We start from the raw sequence: 13,932 nt of genomic DNA on the forward strand, positions 1-13,932 counted from the left end.
TTCTTTATAAAGGCCTTTATTTGACTTAATAGCAAACAAAACACTAGTTTAAATCGAGTGTACGTAGTACACCGTTACAGCAATGAAGTGGCAACATGTTTAGACACGACCTACCTCTCCCTCCCGCCTGCTGCCGGGCTGAGCCGGGGATTTAACACTGCCACACGGTGGTTTAGTGGGTGCCTTAAGCACAGACATGATTTAGACAATAAAAACAAGAAGTCAAACATGGATGAAACATTACAGAAGTGGAAAAAAAAATAAAACAAAAAAAAAATCTGCAAAAAATAGAGAGATTCTCTTAAAGTTACCAGACTAAGAGAGAATTAAGATTTTGTGTTAAACACTGAAGAATCAGCCATTAAAATGGTTATGCACAGTTAGGTCTGTTTTCCTGAAGGATGCCTTTAATGTGGTCCATATGATACAAGCCAGCTAAGGATCCTAAACGACTCACTGTGGGTAGGGGACAGGTTTGGACAGACCTGGGGACACAGGCACATGGAGAAGGGCCAGGGGGGAGAGGGGGAAAAAAAAAAAGAGAGAGAGAGAGAGGAAGAGGGGAAAAAACAAAAAGAGAGAAGTTCACAAGACAAAAAACCTGCTTGTGCATTCCTGTTCCCAGAACCGTGGGCTCCTGTGCGTCCTGACCACATGAGCACACTTCTCTCCGCCAGCACGCCTCAGTAAGATACCTGATCCAGAGACCCTTCTGTACCTCCATCTTCACTCCTGCCTCTCCCTTGAGAAAGCCTAGAACACTCTTCCATAGACATTTTTACTTGAACTCAAGAGCGGAAGAAAAAACACTCCTGGATTTGGTTCCACCCACATGGTCCGAGGGGCACAGAAAGGGGCCAGAGGAGAGAAGTCAAAAATCTTCTTGTTTCCATGCCCTCCTTTGCCAAAAGGAACTCTGTAACGGGGACGTTTTCCCCATCTTTGCTACCTCTCTGTGGGGGGCAGGGGGGGACGCGGAGCGAGAGCAGGGGGAGCCAACCCCGCGTGGATAGGGCTGCACGAGAGATCTCAGGACCCAGGCAGGGTCTGCACAACAGATGCCAACCTCCCTGCCCTCCTTGCCCCCTTCAAAGGAGTCTAAGTAAAGGTTTCACAAGTATAAAATCAAGTCAAATCACTCAAAGACTCTGAATTTAGGACTAAAGAGGCGATTCCGATGGAGACACGATTCGCTCAGAGATGCTAAAGTTTCAGGAAAAAGACAGCACTCATTGCAGTAATATCACGGGGTGAGTTCCCTCCCCTGCCCTATATTTCCTGCTACTCTTTTTGTTTGAATTATAATACAATGTACATCTGTAGTAACAATTCTCCAGCCAGAGCCCCCAAGAAGCCCTCAAGCATCAGAAAGTCCATCGATCGTGTAGTTGGCTTTCACTACTAAAGCTGTTACTTGCTGAGGCCTCAGGGTTCTGTGTTTGCCGAGTCGAATCCTCGCCATTTAAGCTCTTCCGGCACACGGGACATGTGTCATGCTGCAAGGGAAACGCGGGGGTCTCAGGAAAATGCCACGCAGGTGGCTGCCTTCCCATCCTGCGGCTTGGAGGAATCCTCTCACCCACCGTCCCCGCGCTGCAACCTGGGGCTGTTGCACCCATACCCCAATTGCTACATGGCTCCAGCTGATGCAGGCGCGATTCAAAGCGGGGCTTTGGAGAAGTGGGAGACATTACAGCCCCGTTACCCTCCTTTTGCCCTAACAAAGGCGAGTGCCAAGACTTGACTTGGCTTTCCAAATCATTCCTCACTACTGCAGGAGACATTCACCCCCGCAAGTACTCAGGGCTTGGCTCAGACACAGCCAGCTAGCTGCAGCCCGTGGCGTCTCCAAAGCCCGGTTCAGAGCCCCCAGACCAGGACCTGAGCTCACAAAGAGCCACACTTATCCGCAGGGCTCCCATGCAGGCAGAGACTCTTACCAGCTCTAACCATGGCACGATGCAGTTGCTGTGGAAGAAGTGATTGCACGGTAACTGCCGAACCTGCTCCGCTACTGTGTAGTCCTCTTTACACACAGGACACTCCAAACCCGTATCTAGAAGAGACGCACAGACCAGGGAAGGGTGAAGCAGGCAGGGCACCAACAGTAACCTGCAGAGAGAGTTTCAGCTCTCTGGTAATAACACGTCCAACTTTTAGGAGCCCAGAGGAGGTTCACGCCTCTCTCCGACAGGCTGCCCTGGAGAAGGGAAGTAGCAGGACAGACGGTTCAAGTAGCCAGCGACAGAGATGCAACCAGCTGAGTTTGCTTTGGACAGCTTGTCAAGGGAGGGAGTGACAGAATTTACACCCTTCCTTCCTTCCTTGCGAGACAGGAGGAAGGAGGCAGCTTTCCTTCCCCACAGGGAGATGTTCAGAGCCCATAACGCACAGGACAGTCACTGACTGATCCTGATACACCCAGGAGAGAAGGGATCAGGGCAAAGTCCCTGACCCAGCTGGGAGACAGTCTCCCTTGACAGGGGTCCCCTCTCTGCCTTGACTCTAGAGGATCCCTAGGCAAAGCAGCTTACTAGGGTCACCTAGAGTGCAACAGCACGAGCCCTCCAACTGCACCTGGTGCTCTGTCATGGGAACATCCTACCCAGCCTGCTGAATTTGCAGGCTCCAGTCCTTTTCGCAAAACCCTTCGGTGGTTTTACTGACGCTTCTGTGACCTTCACCAATTTCTGAAGTTCCTTTTAGGACAGAAATAATTGCTGTATTTCCCAATGGTCAACTCTCAGGTAGCATTTGGTGCAAATCCTGCTAATCGTACAGGCCAAAAGTAGCATCTGTACGATCCCACATTAGACTAACTGACAAGAAAATTCAAACTAAGGGTATTTTAGCTGAGCCCTGCCAAAACTTCCTCACCTGGAACAAGGACAGTTTTGCAAGGCTGGCTAGGGATGCTTCCAATGCATGACCTCCTCTGCAAGAGCACAGCACATTGCTACGTAACGTCAACCAGGAGAGACAGCAAAAACCTGGTTCCTCTTCCCTCATACCAAGCCTGACACTGCCATTGTAACGCTAACACAAATTTCCCAGCCGCAGCCAGCAGGGAGACCGAGCTCACAACGCTAATGCTCTCTCAGCTGCCAGGCTGCGCAGCCCAAGCTCTGTCGATTCAAACAGGCAGGACCAAGCATTACAACATGGAAATTCAGATGCTTCTTGGCTTCCCAGACAAGAATAAGAGACATGGGTGTATAAAAAGAACCAGACAAAAATATCTGTCATGGAAACAGCTTTCCTAATCAAATAGCGTGTCTTAATGGAGCATTTCAGTTTCCAGGAATAGAGCAGCTCAGAGGGAAAGGGATCCTTTGAGTAGCCTTCAGAGACAGCCTTTTGCAAATACAGGGAGAAAAATCCCCTGGATGAGCTAATTGCAAAACCATAAACGCTATGAAAAACCCACAGGTCTTTCCTGCTGGCTACATGACAGGAACCTGTGATCTTTACATGACATTTCAGGGGTAATTCAGCAGGAACACGTTCAGAGCCTGATCTACCAGCCCTACTGTGAGCCAACCTGAAAGGGAGGAAAGCAACACGCAGAGCCCAACTTTAACGGAATCATAAAAAACAGAATAAAGGGAAGATTTTAGAAAAGGCCAAGCAGTCACAGGTTTGGTAGGCCGAAGAGGCGGTGCTTAGGGACTGCGCAAACATACTCTATAGAGTGAAGGTTTTTGCTTTCAATTCCTGACGGACTAGAGTGGCAGAGATCTGAGATGAGGGGTCCAAGAAGAACCGAATACCAGAGCTGACAGCAGGAGTAAAGCTCAGGATCTTTGGAGATAAAAGCCATGAATATTTCCACCGGTGAGTCTAGCCAGTGATTCACGAGAATGGAGCAGTACTGCCCTCTACCCTCCCATGTCAGCCAGCCGCCAGGGACGCACAAGGATACAACAAAGAGGCTGATCCTTGGCAGGGGGAGTGGGGAGCTCAGGCCCTAGAAACAAACTTCCAGGCATTGCAATGACCCTTTGTACATCAAAACGTTCGGAGACAAGTGACAAGTATCAGACACAGAGGAAGAGACAGGATACTGGATTTCACCTACCAACTTGTTCCTGAGTTACTGTCACTGTTGGGAGAGATGAGATCTTCTCTTTGTCGGCTGGAGGCGGTCCTGTGTTTTCCAACTGTCCCAAGAGCTGGAAAGAATAACAAGAAACGCAGGCTGTAGTCAGGAGTACAAACATGGTTTTGCCTTGCAGAGCATCCTCAGTACAAACACGGAGCGTGGAGAACGCTACGGTCCGAGAACAAAGAGCAAGGCAGGAATGGCTCAGCACAGCCTGGCCCTGGGAGATTTCTCTCCGACCTGTTCCTTAAAGTCCCCAAAGTGACAGATTTCACCAGCTTCCCATGCAAGCCACGTTAGGGCTCCCTTACCAGAAACATTCCTGCTGCCCAACCTGTACCTGCTATGAGCAAGTTAAGGCCATTTCACGCTAGCTTTAGATATTCAGTGCACAGGTGACTGTTCCCTTCTCTGCAGCAGCAGTTTTGGTGTTTGAACCTTACTTGCACACCTCCAGCCTCAGCAGTCCCACCTCCTTCATCATTTCCTTCCAGCTCATGTTTTCAGATGTTTTCTGTTCCATCAACAGCTGGGAAAACTGAAGGGCCTGAGAGGGAAGGGAAATGATGCCATGGACAAGGGGGAGGGTGTCTTTTTAGTCCTAGAGGATTTTGAACTGAAAGGGAGTCAATGGAGATGCCTCTGTGTCTCTCTGGACTCAGCCAGACTGTGGGAGGAGAGGCAACCCCACAGGGAGAGGGGAAGCTATCAAGAGAAGCTGTTTAGTCCAGTACCACCATCAAACCAAGGAGCAGCCATACCAAAGAAACCTGCTCTCGTATGGGTTTGTATCTCCTGCATGGAGTCTCGAATATTTCATACAGGCTGCAGGGACGGTGCTGACAGCACCTCTTTCCTAGTATTACAGTTTTATATGACTCCTAGGCATTGTACACTGTTAAGACCTAGATTCACCTGGAAAGTGGCTCAAATGGGTTCAAGCATGGTCAGGGAGAGGACAGAGAAGCATTTGTAGCAGTCTCTTTTACTTTGAAGGCCACATTAAAATGCCTGGTCTGACAAGAAACCCTGGGATGGGCAGGGCTGCTTCTGCAGACACAGCGGGGAGCCGAGAGGAGCTGTATATCCAGTCCAAATCCAAACTGCGACATCAACCCAGTTCTGCTGTGGCACTTGCCGGGGCTTGCTCTGTTTTGCTGGGTGTGGGGTGGGAGGCGGAAGGCACTGTCTCCAAGCAGCCATGTGGGCTGCAGACTCATTTCGGGAAGCAGTGAGTAAGGCGGGCGAGACGGGCATGTGACGCAGCCTGGGAAGCCGGGGGCTACTTATGAATGACAGCAGATGGCTTTGCCAGGCACTTTCAGGAGGTGTCAGCACGACAACAGCAGTGAAATTAGCTCCCAGTAAAGCATCTGTCTGCTCTCCCTTTCCACCCTAGTGACGCCAACACCCTGGAAGAGACTGTTTGTGGATGGAGGCTGGACACCCCCGATCCTCAAAGGAGCCAGACAATGCTTTGAGGAAACAGGAGAAGACTCAGCTCTCTTCCTTCCACAAACCACAGGGGGAAATGGCTCACGACTCCAGATTGCTGAATTTGGTGAGAGATCCGGGACCGACGCAGGGGATTTTCATCCTCAGCCTCTGGTGAGCCTGTTACAAGGCACCTGCAGCCCCTGTACCACATGTGTGTTGGCAAAGAGGAGAACTAAGATGTTGTATTTCCACAAGTAAGGTCCAGTTCCCAACTCTTAGCCCCCTCCGAGGAGGCAGGGCACAAGCAGATACCAAGCCCTTATCTGAAATCAAGGGCTCTTCTCCAGCAGTGGGATTAACTGGAGAGGAGTGCAGGGGAAGAAGCAGACAAAAACTTAGAGGCACAGATCAAAAGCAGAGACAGCAGGCTTGGGTCTTCCTCCAGCTGGGCACACCTGCAGGTCTTACCTGGGTGACAATAGCATCAAGGCCGCTCTGTCCCCATGCATAGTCCCCAGGATTCGAGTGCAGCATCCCACTCCTGCAGATGGGAGCAGAGAGTCAAGGAAGCCATTTTACCCATGCCAAATCAGCCCCGAGGTTTTGCACGATATGCCCAGAGAAACCTTACACCAGCAGTGGCACCGGTCACCTGGGGAGACAGAGCTCCTGGGCACCAGACAAGTGCTGTTTACTGGGTGCACACACAGCTTGTGGACAGCCATGATCAAAGCCATGAGCAAAAGCACGACTGCTACTCACCAGGAAAAAGGGTGCTGGGAGCCAGGGATCGCTGAGTTCGCAAAAAACCCTGCAAAGATCTGCTGTATTATTCTAAAGAGGGGAGGAATTGAAAGAGAAAAGGAACAAGTTGAGCAAACAAATACAGGGCAGCAGCAACAGTTTAGCAAGAAAGGGTAGCAAAACATGAAATACTACTCTGATCGATCACAGCCATATTGTTGCAAAACTCACACCCGGTGACATCCCTGTTCAGAAGGGCAAACCGTGACGCTAACTCATCGGAGAGTGTGGGAGGGCTGGGAGAGGGAAAGGAAATGACTGAGTTTCCCAAGCGCTGCTTTGTTTCCTTGTGGTGAAAGTTGGCACTGCTACAGGCAAAACCCACCTTTCCCACCACGCAGCTACGATACCACATCGATCCATGCTGAGAGGGACAAAATGCAGAGCGTTTGATGTGAACACTTAGGTTTTCTGGGTCCCAGGAGTCTCCCACCATCAATGCAAGGGTTGCAGTTTCACACTGTTTCTCCCTGGGATCCCCCATTTTTCACTGAAGAGGGACAGGCAGGCACTTCCAGAGGGCAATTTAGACACTCACCCTTCGATAGCAGGAGACCTGTCGGGGCGCGAGCTGCCCCGGGATCTATACCTCCGCGTCATGGGCAATCGCGGGGGTCGGCTTGGTCCCCAGAGGTCGGCGTGGGCTTGGTGGCCCCTCTCGTTGTCTCTGCTGTCTTGATCCAGTGAGCTGCTACTCAGAAAGGGTCTGAAGTCAGGAAAGAACATCGTGTGGTCCAAATGGTCCCAAAGCTGGGGAGACAAAACCGCACACAGCTCTGTCACAAATCCCAGTGACTCCACGAGACTGCGCTGCCAACGCAAGGGGTGACCAGGGATTTACTCCGCCAGGTGAGGACCACGAGCTGCCCCTCTCCTGCAAGGGCACCCTGGCGATCGCCACTGCAGCAGAGGAAGGGACTCTGCTACAGGGGCACAGCCACGTGTCTCCTCTGGGGCCAGGACCTGGGGCTTGCTGCTGCTGTCAGCAAGCGAGACCTCAGCACTGCGATAACTTTAGAAACAGCCCTGCAAAGCTGGCTGAGCGAAACGAAGTCCGTCTCGACAAAAGCAATTTAGCAAATTCAGAGGGTTGCCATGGCTCCCAGAAAAAAGTCTGGCAAACATGCTTAACTATAGCCCAAATTAATCAGATGTACCGCCCCCAGGAAGACCAACATGTTGACTCTTTTCTGCTATGTACAGATCCCAACAGAACGTATATTTTGCTAAGCCATCCCAGGCACTACAAGGGTCCGTCCCTCTCTCGAAGGGCTGGGCTGTTGGGGGAGATAGCGCTGGACTACGGCCTGGAAACCCAGGCCCCAGGTCTCTGCTCCTGCCACAGGCTCACTGCGGGGCCTCTGCCATGTCTCATTGCCTCTCAGCATCTCTGCTTCTCCAGCACAGGGAGACCTATGGCCACAATGAACAGACAGCGCTCAGTGGCCTCGTTGCCACAGGCGTCAAACAGACACGGCCAAAGGGACAACTGAAGTACAGCCCCCAAAAAAAGAAGGCTTGCGTCTTTGGTCGCATCCTCCAATTCAGGCGACCTGATGCTGCAAAACAGGTCGGCACAAAACGGCTGGTAATGAAAGGTCTCACTCAGATAACACTGTCCCGTGGGATCCAGCTGTACACGTAAGCCTGCCTCCCGGCCCCGCAGCAGATCTCCCACCATGAGGGCACGCAGCCACCACTGCTGCTGGTGCCAAAACTCACAGGCTCCTTGACCGAGTCAAACTGCCAATCCAAGTGAGTGTCGAGACAGCTCAGATGGACCACCTGCATCAGACACGAATCAAAAACTGCTGGGGGTAATCAATGAATCTGCAGAGCTCCTGGCTACAGTCTCTGCTCCATGCTGCCAGCTGCAGAGGAGTTGGGTGGGTGTATGACAATACGCAGGGACCCAGGGCAGGACATCCCCGTCACTGAGCCACAGCTCAGAGCCGAGAGCCCGCTCTGGCCACCCTCGCGTGCAAAACCCCTTTGGTTTTAGCCCGTTTGGAGGGATTTCTCCTGCAATTGAGATTACCCAGGGGATTAAAATAACAACTGATGCTCTGCTACGAGGAGGGCACTGAAGATTTATGATTTGGGTTTATGAAAAAATTTCACAGGACAAAATAAAATAAGGAGCGTCAGACAAGAAAGCCTCTCTGTGCCACGTGGGAGCAAGCTGCTGTTCACACTTGATATGCTTGGGCTAGGCTCTGCACTGTAAAAGTGATATTAGAAGGAGCAGTGCCCTCAGATTTACTGCAGGAATTAAATGCTACAGAGCATAACACAAGGGCTGTCCTTTACTTATTTGTACTAGACCCTCATCATGCATTATGACAGGATCAGAGCAGCTTAATTTGCATTTCACACCAAATTAGCTCACTCTACAAGTCTCTTACATTGCCCGGTTCAGCCGAGTACTGGGGGGAAGGGAGAAATCACGTTTATGACCTGTTCTCTGAATTAACACCCCACAGACGAGAATTTGGTTATGATGAAGATACAGCTTTGCCTGTCTGCAGCCACGCTGCTGAGAGAAGAGCTTCATTTATTATTAATCCTAAAAGCCATTTACATTTACATAGTGCTTTTCATTCAGAGGCATCCCAGAGCTCTTTGTAAACTGACACGTGGGCTATAAGAAGAGATCACTTTATCTCGCTGAAACATGGGCACTTCTGGGATACAGCGCTGGGGAGGAGCAGTATAAAAGCAACAGTTTTGTTCAGAAGACAAATGGATCCAATTGAACTGCAGGGGAGGTGAGGAGAGGCAAATCTGCCATAAACAGTGAAAGTGGAAGCAAAGAGGGGGGATCCAGATCTGAAACACAAAGCTGTAAAGGAATTTCAGTTATTTGGTGACACTCCTCCTGGTATTACACCGAGTGGATTTGGTGCAGCGCACGAAGGAGGACTCAGCAACAGCACATGCACCCAAACCTACCCGGGGATAACCTTTACATGGCCAACACACCATGACTCAAGACACTAGGATATCTGAAGAGCCTGGCAAGCCAAGAAACAATTAAAACTCCTCAATAACCAGGCAAATGAATAACCTGATCTCTGAGCAAGGCCTGTTAGCAGGGGAGAGGCACAGAGATTTTATTTCTGTCTTTTTTACAGCTCAACCAAGCTTATTAGCTTAGGAATTGAAAGGAAAATACAGCCCTTCAGAACAGAGTCTGCAATCAGACACTAAAGCGACCTGCCATTCCCTGGTGTCTGGAAAAGGAGCTGCCAGCACAGCCACGCTCCCAGGGTGACCCGGCGAGGCTACAGCATGAGCTAAGGGGGCGTATGCGTGGAGTTTGACTCAGGCTCCTCAGCACGTGCCTGGCTGCTTGTGACTTTAGGTAACGGTGTAAGAAAGGGTGCTTCCTGCCCCTGCTGCCCATCGGCCCCTGTTTGGGAGCCCACGCAACTGAATTAAAAAATACCAACTTTGTTACGCGTTTTGACTTTTTAGTTAGTTCCAGTTTTGGTAAAACCTTCTTGTGCTCAGAGCAACAGTGAGCAGGGAAGAAAGGACAGTCAGACAACAGCCTCCCTGGCTGGACAAGCATCACTGACACATACCCCTGCAGCTCCTAGCGCTGAAGGCCAGAGTATCTTTCACATACTTGCTAAAATCCTTCTTCTCCTGGCCTGCCCAGGGAGCAAATCTCTGGCAGGTCTTAGATCTCCTGGGAAAGTCAACAGCCCCCTCAAAATAATCCACTGGGTTCCTGAAATCTCGTATGAAGACTGACTGTCCTCTTTACAGGAGAGCAAGTGAAGATGCCTTCAAAGACCAAGCCCCTCCTTGGCAGGAGGCATCCAAGCAAGGGCTAGGTGCTTTTCCACTCAAACACGTACCGCGCTCAGAGCTAAGACAGAAAATCTCTTCTTGGCTATAGTCAAAAAAAAAAAAAAAAGAAAAAAAGAAAAGCCAAGTTAGCAAAACTCACCTCTGCAAACTGTGTGGATGGGCTGTCGTCTATGCCGCTGCCATCTAGAAAACTGGAGAGAAACAGGCGAGTCAGAGCAGGTCACCCCTCCAGAAATCAGCTCCCCTTCCAGGGGCTAAATATAGATGGGAGCTCATGTGGGCAAGACAGTCCCCCATGTGGTCTGAGCAAGAAAGGGATGAGCCAACAGAGCGTGCGAGTTACTCAGTGGAAAGAATTACTCTCTATATAAACACACAGAGCAAGACACAGGTAAGACAACATGCCAGGGAGCCTCGCCAGGACTTCAGATTCCTTGCGCAGAGAAGAAAAAAAAAAAAAAAAGAGCGAGATGTCCCACAGAGGCTCCAATTCACAGCAAGAGGCAATTCAACCACTGGAGTGCCATCGAGCAGCAACAGGAATACTTTGCTGACGCTCTTCCATTAATACTGCTGCTTTGTGCAGATTCATCTTTCTTTGCAAACTGCAGAGCAGATGCACAGGATCCTACAGGCTTGGTCCTTCGTTCCAAGCCGTGAAACGTCCCCGCCCTCCACCACAGCCACTAGCAAAACCAACACCAAAACCAGCCTAGCCTCAGCTCCGCCACCCAGCACGAGGCATCACTTCCCCTAGTTCGTTCAGAGCTCTGCTCTTCCGCGGCAAACACGTCTCACCCTGCAGCAAGCAAAAAGCAGGAGGAGACACAAGCCCAAACCACTTGGGCTAGTAGCTCTCCGTGTTCATTTGTGAACAGCACCCCACCAACCTCTGCTCTCCCGGGGACAGGATCCCAGGAGGCTGGGCAGGGTGGTGACATGGGGATAGGAGAGCCCATCATGCTAGAAGAGACTGCAGTGAGCAGAACACTTTCTGATCTGCTGATATCAAAGCTGAGAGGCTACAATCACTCTGTATAAACACACGGAGATAATTCCTAGGGACAAAAAAGGACTATTAAAGCTAAAAGGCTTGTTTACGTGCTGACACTAAGGACAACCTGACCATAGAAAAAGTTTTAGGCAAGAAGTCTAGTTTTTAACTATGGAACAGCTGGAACAGCTCCCAGGAGGAGGCTTTTGAGTTAGAGCATCATCAGTCTGTAAACAGGAGTCTGTGCTAAGTGCTCCAGAGGACCCCTCCAGTCCTAAGTGACAGGTACATACCTATATTTAAGAAAAGGACATAGTGTGACATGAAGTTGTCTCTCCAGCGACACCAGGCCCCAGATTCCTGCTGTGGCAATTCCCACATAGCAAAGGTTCACGTAATCGTTGGCGCTGTTTTGTCTCGCCTACCCCCAACCCAAATAAAGCGTTGAATATATTAAGCGTGAATATATTAAGCGTTGAACAGGCAGCGTTTTGAACGGCTGATTTGCAGGCAGCATGTTCAGCTGGGTCACCTCCCACAATGCCCAATTTAGTGCTCCTAGAGATTGAGCTCAGCAGCCTCAGAAAAGATATTTCCTCTCTTTGGCCTCAGCTGTGAGATTTGAGAGGTGGTCAGGAGACAGCCCTGGGGACAACAGAGGTAAAAACAAAGGTACTTTGATTCACTGAAATTTAAGCTTGTTTCCTAACCAAAAAAAAAAAAAATAGTTTTTTCACTCTAATAGCCCAAACAAGCAGACCTCAAGAACCTGTAAGAGGTTTTGTTCACAGGACCCTGTACAGCCTTATTTCATAACTCCCACCTTGTTAAAAATCTTCCCCCAAACCCTCCAGGTGACTCTAACAAGACACTGATAGCCATTTGTATTTTCAGTCTTATCTGGAATGAGTCTAAGCTCACACTAACATATGAGCTTTTCTTTTGCATCTTTACTCCTTATTTTATCCTTACTGTCTGCAGTTTTCAGGTACATTACGCCAGGCATCTCAACACATGCTAAAACAAGTGATGCATTGGCACATACGTTACCTGGAATCATCTGTGACTTCTTCAATAAAGCCAGATTCGCATCTTGGGCAAGTGTATTCCTGTAAAGAAAGAGGAAGCTGGTTTTAGCCATGAAGCACTTAGCTTGCAATTTTAGGAAAAAGGCAGAGCTCTAAAGGTGACACATAAACAGTCAGCATGAGAGTCTAACACAGATTCCTGATCTTCACCACCTTGTAAAGGCATCCTGGGTTTGTTTTACTAGGGGATCTCAAAGCCTTCTGGTTACAGTAGATGCTCTTAGCCACAATTGATAATTGTGGAACAGAAAAATGCCTTTACCAAGGTCACGCACAGTTCGTGGCGGACTGAAGAAAAAAAAAATCACTTCCTGACCCCCAAGCCTGCTAGCTTGGACTAGTAAACCAAGGTTTTTCTTTCAACATAGGCTCAATAACTTAGGGGACTTCTATCCTTCACAGATCATAGACTAATAGGAATCAGTGTCAGGGCAAAAGCCCCACCATCCACTACACAGTTAGAGGTAGCCCCCACCTGCTCAGGGCTATACGCTTAAGATCCTGCATGATGTCACCCACCTGCATTTCATTTTATTCTCCTACAGAAGGAAAGAAACACATAAAGCAGTAAAGGGGAACATGGTAGTTTATAAAAACACTTGGTAGTCCTCAGGTGCATGACCTGCAGGAGCGGCAGTGCAGACAAACCGCCAGCCCCAGCCGTGAGACGCAGTGAGTGTCCAACGACGCAGAGGGCAGGTTTTTCGTTCTGCTCCTTGCAAAGCGATTGCCCAGCTCTGCACCGAGACCTCAGCGGTACATCTGGACGTGCTGCCACGGCCTGTCTGAACAGCCTTTATCTACAGCCTCCGACCTGTCCAGACAACTCCATTCAAGGAAAGGGCCATTTACAGGCTTGCTGCAAAGCGCTACAAACTTTGCTAATAGGCCTTAGACAAGGCCCGTTTGCAGCTCTGGTGACAGAGCGCAAGTCGCTTCAGTTAAACAGGTGTCAGAAAGCCGACAAACTGTTTCTAACACGGCTCTGACACGGAGCTACGTTTCCTGCCGTTCGCACAGCAGGGAAGACAGCTCTCCCAGGGAATTTACAGAGAGACACTGCAATTATTAGAGAGCAGAAATCTCTCTGATACGTCTTTCCCTGCCCGCCCCAAGCCATTTTCATAAATGGGAATATCATAAATAAGCCTGGCTTGATGGCTCACGAGCGCCGATACCGGCTCTGCCTGCTGTCCTGTCCTGCCACTGACCGTGTTGTCCCTTTACCAAGTGGGACAGCGCTGGGAAAGCAGGAGGGTTTTTTGCAGCTTGCTCTGCAGCTGCAGAACTTTAAAAATGGTAGAGCGGGAGCTGGGTAATCCAGAGGCTTCCCTGCTCCGAGGAACGCAAGCGAGCGTGCTGCTAAGGCCGTCAACGCAAGACCTGCTGCAGGGGAAAGACAACAAGGAGCCAGGCTGGACAGCCGGGCAAACAGACGTGCATTCGGCTTCTAACAACCGGCATTTGAGCCAGAGCAAAGGGCACGTTGCTTGCATGATGAGAGCAGGCGGAAGAGGCATGCCTGGGTCCACCCTGCAGCTTGCCCTGGACTCAAGAGCCTACAGGCATCCTGCACCCCTCCCTATCCGTACGGTGGGGAGAATATCTCCTGCTGCTTCTCTGAACTCCTCAGCCCGCATTAACGTGGTGCCACGGAAGGGCAAGATCCACGTAAGGAGCCAGGAGAA

General features: G+C 50.1%; 1 protein-coding gene across 1 annotated transcript in view; it reads right to left on the reverse strand.

Annotated features, from left to right (window-relative positions):
• The window catches only part of RNF115 (ring finger protein 115), a 26,092-nt gene continuing 12,160 nt past the window's right edge, over positions 1-13,932 (reverse strand). The window contains exons 2-9 of the mRNA XM_068922554.1: positions 12,207-12,265; positions 10,302-10,353; positions 6,882-7,093; positions 6,302-6,373; positions 6,008-6,080; positions 4,079-4,172; positions 1,941-2,056; positions 1-1,496 (exon numbers count right to left, since the gene is read on the reverse strand). Of these exons, the coding sequence (XP_068778655.1) occupies positions 1,365-1,496; positions 1,941-2,056; positions 4,079-4,172; positions 6,008-6,080; positions 6,302-6,373; positions 6,882-7,093; positions 10,302-10,353; positions 12,207-12,265 (810 nt within the window). The 3' untranslated portion in view covers positions 1-1,364. The remainder of the gene's footprint in view (positions 1,497-1,940; positions 2,057-4,078; positions 4,173-6,007; positions 6,081-6,301; positions 6,374-6,881; positions 7,094-10,301; positions 10,354-12,206; positions 12,266-13,932) is intronic.

This window comes from Struthio camelus, chromosome 30, assembly GCF_040807025.1.
Source record: "Struthio camelus isolate bStrCam1 chromosome 30, bStrCam1.hap1, whole genome shotgun sequence".
Lineage (NCBI taxonomy): Eukaryota > Metazoa > Chordata > Aves > Struthioniformes > Struthionidae > Struthio > Struthio camelus.